At 40.5% G+C, this 13,448-nt stretch overlaps 1 protein-coding gene across 2 annotated transcripts in view; it reads right to left on the bottom strand.

Annotated features, from left to right (window-relative positions):
* Positions 1–6,093, bottom strand: part of LOC129838099 (Na(+)/H(+) exchanger beta-like) — a 48,481-nt gene extending 42,388 nt beyond the window's left edge. For both annotated transcript variants that reach the window (XM_055904819.1, XM_055904820.1), the window contains exon 1: positions 4,948–6,093. In XM_055904819.1, the coding sequence (XP_055760794.1) occupies positions 4,948–5,269 (322 nt within the window). In that variant the 5' untranslated portion in view covers positions 5,270–6,093. The remainder of the gene's footprint in view (positions 1–4,947) is intronic.
* Between the last annotated feature and the right edge of the window lie 7,355 nt (positions 6,094–13,448).

The raw sequence follows: 13,448 nt of genomic DNA, 5'->3' as shown, positions 1-13,448 counted from the left end.
CTAAGCTGTTAGTTTGTTATGTAGATTATTTATCACACACACGCCACACAAATAGCCTAGCTTGAGCAGAATAGCATCTGTCGGGCAGAAACAACGAGCAGCTCTCAAACAATTGGTGATCACATGGAGTAGCCAACCGTGCCTTCAGAAAGTATTCCTTTTCCCACAATTTGTTGTGTTATAGTCAGAATTTTAAATGGATTCAATTAAGATTATGTCACTTGCCTAAACACAATACCCCATGATGTCAAAGTGGAATAATGTACAAACTAATTAAAAATGAAAAGCCTAAATGTCTTCAGTTAAGTATTCAACCCCTTTGTTATGGCGAGCCTAAATAAGTTCAGGAGTAAAAATGTGCTTAACAAGTCACATAATAGGTTGCATGGACTTACTCTGTGTGCAACAATAGTCTTTAACATGATTCCTGAATGACTACGTCATCTCCGTAGCCCACATGTACAGTTGTCTGTAAGGTCCCTCAGTTGAGCACTGAATTTCAAACAAATTCAACCACAAAGACCAGGGAGGTTTTCCAATGCCTAGCAAAGAAGGGCATCAATTTGTAGATGGTAAAAAAATATATTTAAAAAATAAAAGTAAAACAGCAAGAAATGTAGTAAAGAAATTAACTTTATGTTCTGAATACAAAGCATTATGTTTGGGGAAAATCCAAGACAACATCACTGTTCATATTTTCGCAGCCGGCCACGACAGGGAGACCCATGGGGCGGTGCACAATTGGCCCAGCGTCATCCGGGTTAGGGGAGGGTTTGGCCGGCAGGGATGTTCTTGACCCATCGCTCACTAGCGACTCCTGTGGCGGGCCGGGTGCAGTGCACGCTGACACCGTCACCAGGTGTACGGTGTTTCCTCCCACACATTGGTGCGGCTGGCTTCCAGGCTAAGCGGGCATTGTGTCAAGAAGAAGCTTGGCTGGGTTGTGTTTTGGAGGAGGCACGGTGTCGACCTTCACCTCTCCCGAGTCCGTACAAGAGTTGCAGCGATGGGACAAGACTGATACCACGAAATTGGGGAGAAAAAGGGGTAAAATAATAAAAAAAAATATATATGAAACGGCTTAAATCCATCGACATGAAAATGGCTGTCTAGCAATGATAAACAACCAACTAGACAAGAGTTTGAAGAACTTAAAAAATAATATTGTACAATCCAGGTGTGCAAAGCTCTTAGAGTCTTACCTGGAAAGACTCAAAGCTGTAATTGCTGCCAAAGCGGATTCTAACACGTATTGACTCAGGGGTGTGAATACTTATGAAAAGGAGATATATTCCATTTTCAATAACTTTGCAGATTTCAAAAAACATGTTTTCACTTGTGTTATTGTGTGCCAATGGGTGTCCAATCCATTTGAATTCAGGCTGTAACACAACAAAATGTGGAATAAGTCAAGGGGTGTGAATACTTTCTAAAGGCATAGATTAGACACATTTTTTGAAAGACCTTGAAAGTGGTCTCCCGGTGTACTTTAAGCATTGTTGTGGAATTACAACATCCAATAATAGCTTTGGGAAACGCTCACTATGTACGTGCCCTCAATGTGAGCTTAGTATGGCCTGTGTATCAATAATGAATACAGCCCGAAACAGCCCTCTGCTACTCTTGCTGCGGTTGTTCCTCTGTTTGACAGTCGATGCAGAGCCACAGTAGAAGCTGAACAATGTATAATAGGACAATACAAAACAACTCTGTGCCATGACTTGCATTAGATGGGGAAAGGATAGATATTTTTGGCTTGTATATTGGGTCATTCAAGGTGAGCATGGTTGCCACCAATCAATTGAATATTTGACTAGGGCCAATTCTTTTTCCAAATTAATTGTCTATCAACAACAGTGTCCTTGGCTTTATTTATTGCAGTACAATTGTCTATGCAAATGCATTTACACAGTAGCATCAGCATGTCATTGTGTGACGTGAATGGATATGTTGAGTCAAAAGGTGCATTGAAGGGCCAACTACGCAACCTTATGCATTGTGAGTGTTGTAAGAGTGAGCCGAGTGGAAAAGAACTTAGCACAGATGCTCTCCATCTATTTTTCTTCCATTTCCATTCAAAGCACCTCTGTTCCAGGTGGCAGTTGGTTTACCCCAGACAAATATTGACCACAGATTAGACCAACGGCCCAGAAGGTGGGTGAGTAGGACTCGGGCTCTCAGGAGAACAGAACAGGACACTGCCGCATGCCATTTTAGTTTGATCTGCCATGTTTGCATTACAAATGGAAGTGTGACAAACTTGAGTCGCCAGGCATATATCAGAGGTTAGTTATTGTACCTATCTGGTCACCTGTTGCCTAAACATACTGTCGGAGTAGACCTAACCGAGCTGCAAAGCCATGTAGGCCTACCAATGTATAGTCTTCTAGTCTTCAGCCTAACTCTTCAGATTTAGGCCTTATCATATCAACCCTACAGCCTATCCTATCTTTATTAGTGTTGTATAGTACTACCGCCATGACCCTTCGGAGACGCAGGGTTCTACCTAGCATATAAATCGTCTACTAGTTGACCTGAACGCCAAACTACATGTGCTTTGATGCATTACACATTCAAATGTGAAACAGGGTCATTTACAGCAGTGTGTTAAATAGCTTGTTAACACACAATCCCTCTGTTAATGGTTAGACATTAACCGGTGCTAACCGGTGCTCCCGCACATTGACTCTGTACCAGTACCCCCTGTATATAGACTCGCTATTGTTATTTTACTGCTGCTCTTAATTATTACTTTAATTTATGGTTAGACATTAACCGGTGCTAACCGGTGCTCCCGCACATTGACTCTGTACCAGTACCCCCTGTATATAGACTCGCTATTGTTATTTTACTGCTGCTCTTAATTATTACTTTAATTTATTTTCTTCTTTTTTTGTGTGTATTTTTTCTTAAAATGGCATTGTTGGTTAAGGGCTTGTAAGTAAGTATTTCACTATAAAAGGTCTACGCCGGTTGTATTCGGCGCATGTGACAAACTAAATTTGATTTGACAGACTTTACGAGAAACAAAAGATCTACAGTACAGATTGTTGAGGTAAAACCATAGGCTAGTCCTGAATGTGGGCCACAACTCATGTGAACAATGTTTGTATTGAGGACTTCAATGTTAAGTGTAGCTAGGCCAATACATTGTTATCAGTAAATATGGTCTGTACTCTTTAGACCTATATCAGTGTTGGCACACTTGCTAGAACATTTAATAATCTGAGGATCTCTCTATCACCACACTCTCTGCAACAATAAATCACATTTATCCCAAAGCTATATTGACACATAGGAAGAACTATTGCTTAGGGGAATAAGGGACATTGATTGTAGGTCCTTATCAAATGAAGGAAGTTTAGTCTTGGAGAAAAAGACCAGAGCAAGCAAAGCCAGTCTGACAGGGCAGCAAAAGAACATTTAAATAGACAATTGATGCAGCTTTAGGCTTAAAAAAAGAGAATGAGATCTCTGAGCAGGACACAGGCAGGAACCTGGGGCTGAGCATTGCAGCTGCCACAGCAGATTAAACACAGGGGTTTCAGCATAATCAGAAGCTGAAGGTCACCACTGCTGTTCCTGTTTGTTTCGCTCACGCTCACTCAATCTTTCACATCTGCCTCTCTCCTCCTTTCCCTGCTATCCTGCATTCTCCTTTCTACCTATTTCCCTGTCTTTCTTTCACTCACCTCTACAATTTCCTCCCTGTTCCTCTCCATCTAGACTGTCACCTTGCCTCATCCTCTCTCCCTCCCTCCAAACCACTGCACCCAGCTGGGCGCTCTCCCCATCTTCCCCCAGGACAGTGCGCTTCCCCCCCTGGGTAAGTGGGACAGTCCCTCTCTGGCCTGGCCACAGGCTGGCACTCACCTAGACTCAATATTATGTTGCGGAGAAAATGGCAGGCTGCTGGCTCTTAGCAAATGGCAGCAGGGGACACAGCAGGGAACACTGCAGGGGCATGAGAGCACACCGCATACAGGAAGAGGAGAAACAGAGAGAGGGAGTGAGTGGGAGATGAGGGCGCGAGAGAGAGGAGAGAGAAGGGGAGGAGTGTCATGATGAGAATGAGGGAGTGGAGATGGGACGACCACTGCATGAAGAGCAATAAACAAGTAAAGGAGGTGAGAAGTAGCAGTGCGAGATGAAATGATTGCAGTAAGGAGAAAGACAGGGAGCGGCAAGGGGACCACAACCAGTGACAAGGAAAAGGGAAGAGGATAGAAGTTAGGCTACACATGAGTGTGTTTCCCATTGCCAAACATCCTGTGTCAACAAAACAGCTTTCAACAGGAACAATGGGCAAAGATGTCCCCTTGATGAGAACTTGCAATGATTTCAGTCTAGCCTATGCCTAAAAGTGCAACAAAAATGTGCTTAGTCACGCATCACATTGTGTCAAGGAGCACTGACTGCGCCTTCCCACTTCAAAACCTAACCTAAGCGTATGGTCATCATTCCCAGGAAGATCACTTACTATGCAGAATACAGGAAAACAAGTCCAACCAATACAAGAGTCACCTAAGACTAACAATGAGTATATCCTAGCTTGTTGAGTCAGTTTATCTGTGACATCTTTATACAGAGTACAAGGGAATGTCACATTATGGACTACCACTCCATAATCACCTATTGACTTCAATATGTAGTATTTTCCCATCTCACATGGCATAATTCCCTGCTAGGGAACAAACCACATATTTTTCAAACGTTAACATTTGATTGGGGTTCAAAAGGTATATATATACTCAGAGTATCAGGAAAGACATCATTCCTCTTGATAATGCTGAAATTAAATGGCAATCAATGGCATTCTTCAAACACCTAGATTGCCTGCTCACCTCAATGAACAGGTAAGAGAAACATGGGTGCTTTACTTTTTCTCTGTATAGGCTATGAGAATAAAACTCAAACCAAATGAACCAGCCTGACAGTGCAACTCACCTAATTTCATTAATGAGGCCAGCAACACCCACAACGAGATCTCGAAAGGCACCTGTATGTGATGGTAATCTAGAGACAGGACTGGAAAGGCCTTTTTTGTGTACGTGTAGTTAGTATTGCCGCGACTGCCTTCTATCCCTCTGTGGTCGTCCCGGTGGTCGTGTCCTCCAGTGTTGTCCTGAGCGCCGATGTCCGGTGAGCTGGCAGCTCCAAGCGTCAGTACGGTGCCCTCCAGTAAGATCAAGATCACCAGAAGTAGGAGTCCCCGCTCCAGAAAACTTCTGGAGCCACTGGGTGAGTGTAAGGCTACGCGAACAGACATGTTGAAATTAGTTTTTATAACTTAAAGAATTTGGGGGGGGAAAGTGAGCTGGAAATCGTGGAGTTAGCGTGTCATGAACACACTTTCCTCACTAGCAACTGGTTTTCCAAAGGACCGACAAAATATCCATGTTCGACAATTGGCTGGCTAGCTAGCCAACTTTAGTTAGCTATTTGAGATGGGTGCAGCAGTTCCAGGTACTGTCGCAAGCGGGCTAACAACATTCGTGAAAGCAGGAAACGTAGAAGGTGCCTGAGCTAGCTATCCTTCCAGGCACCGAGAGCTCAAGACACGGCTACAGTGTTAGTTAGCAAGTTACATACCCACTCCTAAATACCACAACTTTGAATTGAAAACTTGGTCCGAAATCTTGTTTCAGATACTGACAGCGTAGGTTAATCTCTTCGGTGAAAGATGTCATTGCTCACCGCCGACCGGTAAAAAGATGCTGCTCATACAATTCCTGTTCCACACGAAGATAAATATCATCGATAATGTCTGCGGTTACAGCTGACCGAAGTCCAATGTTGACCTTGAATGAAACGTTTAGAACTGTCACGTTGCAATTGTGGGGGATTATAGATATTTGAACTGCATTCCATGCTTTCGCATCCGTGTATGCGCCGTACCCTGTCCCGACAATACCTTACTTGAACTCAGTCAGTATGAGGATCTGTGGCTCCATCACACCTTTTCTAGCTCCAACAGTGACTTCTAATGTTATCCCTCCGCAAATGTACTCCTTGTAATGTGATGTTAGCGAGATAAATACAACGTTCAAAACGCACACCCTTTCGCGGAGGGAGGAGAATGGGGAGGGAGCCCTTTTTATTTTCGACCACAGTGACATCTATTGGAGAGGATGTCTTAGATATCTTATATTTTATATTCACGTATGGAAAAACCATGCATTTCCTGTTCAATAGTCTGACTAGGCCCAGTGGGTAGTTGCGCCCATCACATTCTGTCACAGGAGGCTTCGAGGGTGTGAACTGCTATGGCTGATCTACCTGGATTGCTGGGCAGAACAAAGCCATGGCTATCCTAGTATCTGGCATCTGTTGGAGCTGATTACACCATAAACTCCATGTTATTTAAGTCTTCAGTGTAGGCTAACTGAAATTGTACGTCTAGGATGAGAATATCTTGTTGTAAATACATTGTTTGAAAAGATTTTTTATGATTTTCAATTCCATATCAACATTTTGTTATGGAAATGGTGTGTGTTTTTGTGTGAGTCCAGCCAAAAACATTTTACCATCCCTTCAATATCAAATGGGTGTTATATGAAGATGGGTGTGTTTTCTTGCGAGTACACCCAAAACATTTTGTCATCCATTTCGTAATTACAGTAGGGCGATGTCTTGGGTGGTGACACTATGTCACGAATAGCATACTGTACACAACCTATTTTTGTTTGTTTACTTTGACCTTTAGGGTAGTCTGTCATTGTGTTTAGTGTCTCCCAGTAGCGCTTTAACCCCCACAACTTACCAAATACAGTTGTACCATACCACTGAAGGTGTCTGGCTTGTAATTACTGTGGTGGGAAATGGTATGGTCATTGAGAGCTGTTTGCACCTAAAAAAATGAACTGCTCACAACAATTAGTGTAATAACACATATGAGGATGTGTAGATCGGATGCTGCTGCTGATGATCATTTTGGGTGTCATAAAGTATTTAAAGGAGGTGACGGTAGTTGAAAAAGTGCTTTTTATAGGAAGCATTTTGAAGCACACACTGATTAATGGGAATATTCTTATTCATTTACAGTATTGTATAGTGTACTGTAAAAGTTGTAATTATTCAAAGGGGATTAAGTAGTGTAGCCTCTGTCTGACCTGCCAGCACCTGTATGCAGTCTATCACAAAGATAATAGCTGCATTAATAAGTTATGATGAATACCAATCAAATGCCTGTGTTGCTGCACTTCATGCCTCTGGGGCTTGGGCACACACATTGGCATGGGGAACCAAGTGTCCCTGCATGCACCCTTGCACTCTGTTCCTGCAATGCCATAAAATATTGAAGTGCAGCACGATAGTGAGACACACACACACACACAGAGGTTTGATGTGCCTATTTTTTTAAATAGTTCTTCAAGTAATGTAAAGTTTATTTTTAAATCTATTTTCTTTCAATTGTTTATCCTTAAATGTCAATTATCTAGACACAGCATGCTCTTGAATACAGTGTGTCATGTTTTAGCTTATAAATGTATTAAAATGGGAATATATTTGAAAATGTAACTTTCAAATGGTAGCACAAAGATGGTTGGAGGTCCACACATCAGAGAGTGTTGTTGACTTGAATGTGAATAACATGCATTTCCATTTAAGTCAAAATTCGAAGGTGGGTGGACCGGCGGCCATCTTTGAGGTAGTAATTGGCAGTTAAAATGGTGTACCAGCTCAATGACATTGGTCCGAAGGGATATTTCCATTCTATTAATTGTATTTCTATGATTGAAATGACACCCACCCTGTATTCAAGAGTAAGCTGTGTCTCAACCGATGGCGGGCACAACACAAACACCTCAGATTATGTAAAATAGGGTATAAAATACAACATATGTGAGAGAAAAAAATCTGAGTTGATGTGTTTTTAGATCATTTACGTTAAATGTAAAGAAAGAAATTATAAAATAGTTTGACAATCCTGTTTGTAAGCTTGATATTGAACTCCAGTGATGAAGACATTGATGTCTCATGGTAGGGTGGGGTATGTAAAATGGGTAAACTTTGAAAAAGGTAATTGAAATCAAATGGAACGACCTTTATGCAAGGCGCTTCAGTCATGGCATGATGCTCTCATTTGCATAGTTTGGAAAGTTCATTAAGGTTTGCTCTCATTTCAATCATGGATAGCGAAGCCAACATTTTGGCAAGTCTGGTCTATATCTGTACACATAAATGTGTACATTTATTCTGTCCTCTCTATTGTGGCTAAGGTCATGGTTTCCAGTGTTTGCTTCAAGGACTCAAATTGCTACAACATGACTCCAAACTACATCAAACACTTTGAGGAAATAAAAAGAGACATGTCGTTTTGGTCCGTGGATATGAACCAAATTACCCAGGACGCTTAAGTTAAACACATGTTTGGTTTGTCTTGTGTATTCTTTCAGCTTGGTTAGTGCAGATATGTACATTGTGTGTTTCAAAAGGCACATTAACCCAAAGGCCTCGGGGCTCAATTCTGAAATCTAATGTGCATTGGAATCAAGACAACCCCAAGACAAATATGATTGTTTGATGTCTTTTTGGATGACATTTTGTACCTTTTGAGCCTTGTTTTACAACCCTAACTCAATAAACTAAATTTTGTCACAAACATCACATGATTATTTTAGAAACCAAATGACTCCAAAATTGCAAAGAACTTCACTAAAAGAAAGCATTCAGGTTACCGAAACCAAAGACTGTATAGCATGAAGCCTGTTTGGGGTCACATGATAGCTTTAAAGTGTTTATTTTTTGCCTGTCTCTTCATGTAGTTAACAGGTCACCATGTCTTCTCCTCCAGCCACATCATGTGGAACAAAACAAGCCGATTACACCCAGGCAGCATTTCAACCTGCAGATGGCGACTGGGTGTGATTTCTAACATGTTCCAATGGAAGAAAAACAGGTGGGACAGACCGTGTGATTCAGACCCGTAGACATAGATAGACATCATTGTATCTGACCCATTATGGCGTCTGTGAGAGGATGGGCAGCGCCATTGAGGCCATCTCCATTTTGAAGTAGTCAATTTTCTTCTACTATTCTTCTATGAGTTAGCAAACAAACTGAAAGGGTGCATACTGCCACCTGGAGTGTGTTGTTTGAACAGGTATAAATCCTAGGTTGGCGATTAACTTCTCACAAGTATAATTCATTGGCTGATTCCTCCTGGTGACCTAGATGGAATTGTGTGATCCAACTTCTTGCCACTAGGGGGTGCCATTTCGACAGCACAAATTCGTCTCCAAATTAAACTGCCTCGTACTCAATTCTTGCTCGTACAATATGCATATTATTATTACTATTGGATAGAAAACACTCTCTAGTTTCTAAAACCGTTTGAATTATGTCTGTAAGTGAAACAGAACTCGACTTAGAGCAATTCTCCTATGAGGATTTGAAAATGGTGAAATCTCCACGCTGTTCCCAGACCTGTAGATAACCCTGACTGTCTTCTATTGGTTGAGATGCACTGCATACGCCTTCCCCTGGTTGTTAGCGAATAGGGAGAGTTGAAATGGAGTTTCAACGCAGTTCAGAAAGTTGATAAATTGGTTGGAATCGAGGTGTCCAGCCATTTGGTCCTTCACGCTGACGCAAAAAGGGTCTTGGAATGTCTTTTTAGAAGCTCTGGTTTTAGAAACTAGAAATATCCGGCTCTGTTTTTATTCGATATAGGCTTTAAAGACATCATAATCTTGTTATTTTAAACCGATTTATTTCAGTTTATGTCAGTATATTGCGATTTTCGGGCATTTCATTTTCTGACGTTGTATTGAGTTGGGTGTCTCTCTCTCGAATGCCATTGTGTACTGCTAATTGCAGTCGAAGGAAAACGTCGAAGGAAACATTCTCCCACCCAGCAACGATTCTTTTGGCCAACGGACACCTTTCCCAAGATTCTGATGGGAGTTCAGCTAATAGTAAGTACTATTTATGCTGATAATTCGTTGTTCTGTTGAAAAAGTAAAATGCATAAGACGACATTATTTTCCATGTAGCCTTGCGCTATCGCACCCTGTATTGCACCCAGTATTGCGCAGTAAGGTTAATTTTAAAAATGTAATTCAGCGATTGCATTAAGAACTAATTTGTCTTTCATATGCTGTCCACCCTGTATTTTTTAGTCAAGTTTATGATTATTTATTGATTAGACTAGGTGACTCTCCAAGATGGCGCCGAAATTTTCTGGGGAGCTTGGCAACTTTTCTCATTGTATAAGCACTATTTGTGCCGCTAAATATGGACATTTTCGAACAAACTCTATATGCATTGTGTAATATGATGTTACAGGACTGTCATCTGAAGAATTCTGAGAAGGTTAGTGAAAAAATTATTATTTTGGTGGTGAATACGTTATCGCTATGTTTGGCTGGAATCAATGCTGTTGTTTGGTTTGCTACTGTGCTAAGCTAATGTAACGTTATATTGTGTTTTCGCTGTAAAACACTTAGAACATCTGAAATATTGTCTGGATTCACAAGATCTGTGTCTTTCAATTGCTGTACGCTGTGTATTTTTAAGAAATGTTTTATGATGAGTAATTAGGTAATACACGTTGCTCTCTGTAGTTATTTTAGTCGATTTGTGATGGTGGCTGCAATGGTAAACTATGATTTATACCTGAAATATGCACATTTTTCTAACAAAACATATGCTATACAATAAATATGTTATCAGACTGTCATCTGATGACGTTGTTTCTTGGTTAGTGGCTATTTATATCTTTATTTGACCGAATTTGTGATAGCTACTGATGCAGTAAGAAAATGGTGGAGTAAAAAAAAAGTTGTCTTTTGCTAACGTGGTTAGCTAATAGATTTACATATTTTGTCTTCCCTGTAAAACATTTTAAAAATCAGAAATGATGGCTTTATTCACAAGATCTGTATCTTTCATTTGGTGCTTTGGACTTGTGATTTCATGAACATTTTATTATATGATATCCCTGTGGCTTTAGGCTAGGCTATGCTAGTCAGCTTTTGTGATGGGGGGGCTCCCGGATCCGGGTTTGGTAGGCGTTAGAGGTTAACCCATAGGAAAACCCACGCAGTTGACTACTTCAAAATGGTGAAATTCCTCAATGGCGCTGCCGCAGATTGATATAAAGTATAGAAGTCAACTTTGTTTTAAGGGAAGAAAGAATCTGATTGGTTTAGGGGACAGAACAATTTGTTTGGTTTCTATATAGTGGTCAGAGCCTGGTAATATCAGAACGTATGATGGGACATAAACCTTCCAACTTTAATGACTGATTTCTCTGAATGGAGAAAAACCCCACCAAATTCACTGGGAATACATTACATAGGATGAGGAAACAATACTCCAAGCGCAGCTCCATACTACTTGTCAAACAGAGAACTGATACTATATACTCGTTGGGGTGAAATTGGCGTGGGGTGTGGGGGGCTTATTCAACTAAATATTTTAAGTGACAAGCTGACTTACTGGTATATTTGAGACCTAGCTAGCTATGAGGCAACATTAATATAGCTATCTGCTAGCGAATCAGCTCTGTTTAGCTGAGCATTTTACATTGCTTCCCCCGGGACAGTATAACTGTCCATCCCATTTTCTTTTTCATATAGCTTATACAACTTAACATTTCAATAAAGCAAACGTTAGCTGACTTACTTGTATATTTGACACCTAGCTAGCTAGCTAGTGTTATGACGTGGCCCTTTCTGGGTATGGATCATGTCTTCCCACTCTCAGGTCGTAAATTCCTGGAGGAGACTATCTCCCCCTGGCCATGCAGAAAGAGAGACACAGAGAGAACAAAGGATTTCACGTGGCGAACTCCTAAATCCCCAAAATGAGAATATGAAACAAAATGTCGACTTGTGGGAATGGTCCTTGGACACTAAAGGGACGGGTATGACAAGGGTGTTTCATTTGGTGACCTCAGAGAGGACAGGAAACACACATAATTGTGTACATTGCGTAATTTCTCAATTATGGAGTTTGCATCTAATTCTTGTATAAAGTGAATGGGTAAAGATGAAACTATTTGTGAAATGATGTAATGTGATGTAAAACCCTTAATGTGAGAGAATTGTATTCCCTTTTAAAGTTTAACTAAGTCATTGGCCCGCCCCCATGAGCTCAGACATGATCAGGTATCATTTTCTATTGTTATGAATGAAACCCCCTCCTGAGGATATCCTTTTCAGACCACGCATACCTCGGTGGAAACTGAGGTGGCACAGGTTTGAGTTTAGACTAAGCAAACCCACAGCCTGAGCTTTGGTTGCGAATAGTTATTGAATTCCTAACCATACTACGTGGAGCATTGGCTACACGGCTGGAAATGTTTACACTCTGAGACTATCGATCCCTACAGAATAAGAGCAAATCTTAAATACTAATTACTAGTCTGCGGCTAGAAATTATGTAAACCTGGGATGCGATTACCGACAACCGCCGAAACAACAAATTTATGAGAACATTTCTAAATGGTACTCTGAAGTACCCATTCTAACCACGAAAGACTTTAATCTTCAGGGAAACAGAAAGAAACTCGGATGAACTCTCCAGCAGACGGACTGACGATTCCAACAGAGATCACGACACATGGGCGTAAATATATATATTGATTGCAATTATTCCCGAATGAGTGAGCGTTCATGTGCAAAGGATTAGCATTTCAATTAATATAATTATAGTAGTATAGTGTGTAGTGATCTTTTTTGTCTTTCCCGCTCTGTCTCAGTCCACACCTACTTCCCTTAGTCCACCAAGACGTCATATCGGCTTAGCACACTAGGGAATCTTCCCTATCATTTGTTAGTAAAATATCTACTGTTTGTTTGTTTATGCATTTCTGTGATTATTTAGTATGTTAGTAAATAAATGATTAAGCCAATTGGTGCATGGATGATTTATAGTAAAGGTTGGGTTCGTGTAGATAACCAACAATTTATGAAGTTTGGAATGAGACTGACGTGAGGTAAATAATAATTCATTAATAAGAAGTGTAATTGATCAGATATTAAAATATCTGAAGAGTTATATTAGGAAAATTATAACTTTGTAATCTGAAGATTTTCCTTGGTGCCCCGACTTCCTAGTTAATTCAATTTACATGATTAGTTTAATCGCATAATAATAATTACAGAGAATCGATTTGACAAAATAGCAGTCTTCACTTTTATTGATGCCAAAGACATGACACTAGGTAGCTCTATTACTTCAAAATGAGTAGCTAAGAGGTTGCTAAATGTTTAGCTAGCTTTCTCTGTTTAGCTTAGTATGTTGCTGCTAGCTTGCTACCGGAGACCAGTTGTATCTTAGAGATACTGTCAAATTTGTCTGACTACTGTAACATAATAATGATTTCAAAATGTTACAACTTTTAACTCAAAGTTTTTACAAGATTTTCAGTTCAAACCTCCACCATGTTTTTAAAAGTTGTGCATCTGTTAAACTCCGCTCTTTGACCTTTTAGAAAC

This window comes from Salvelinus fontinalis, chromosome 38, assembly GCF_029448725.1.
Source record: "Salvelinus fontinalis isolate EN_2023a chromosome 38, ASM2944872v1, whole genome shotgun sequence".
NCBI lineage: Eukaryota > Metazoa > Chordata > Actinopteri > Salmoniformes > Salmonidae > Salvelinus > Salvelinus fontinalis.
Note: the sequence above shows the minus strand (reverse complement) of the source record. Positions and strands in the feature narration are given on the sequence as shown.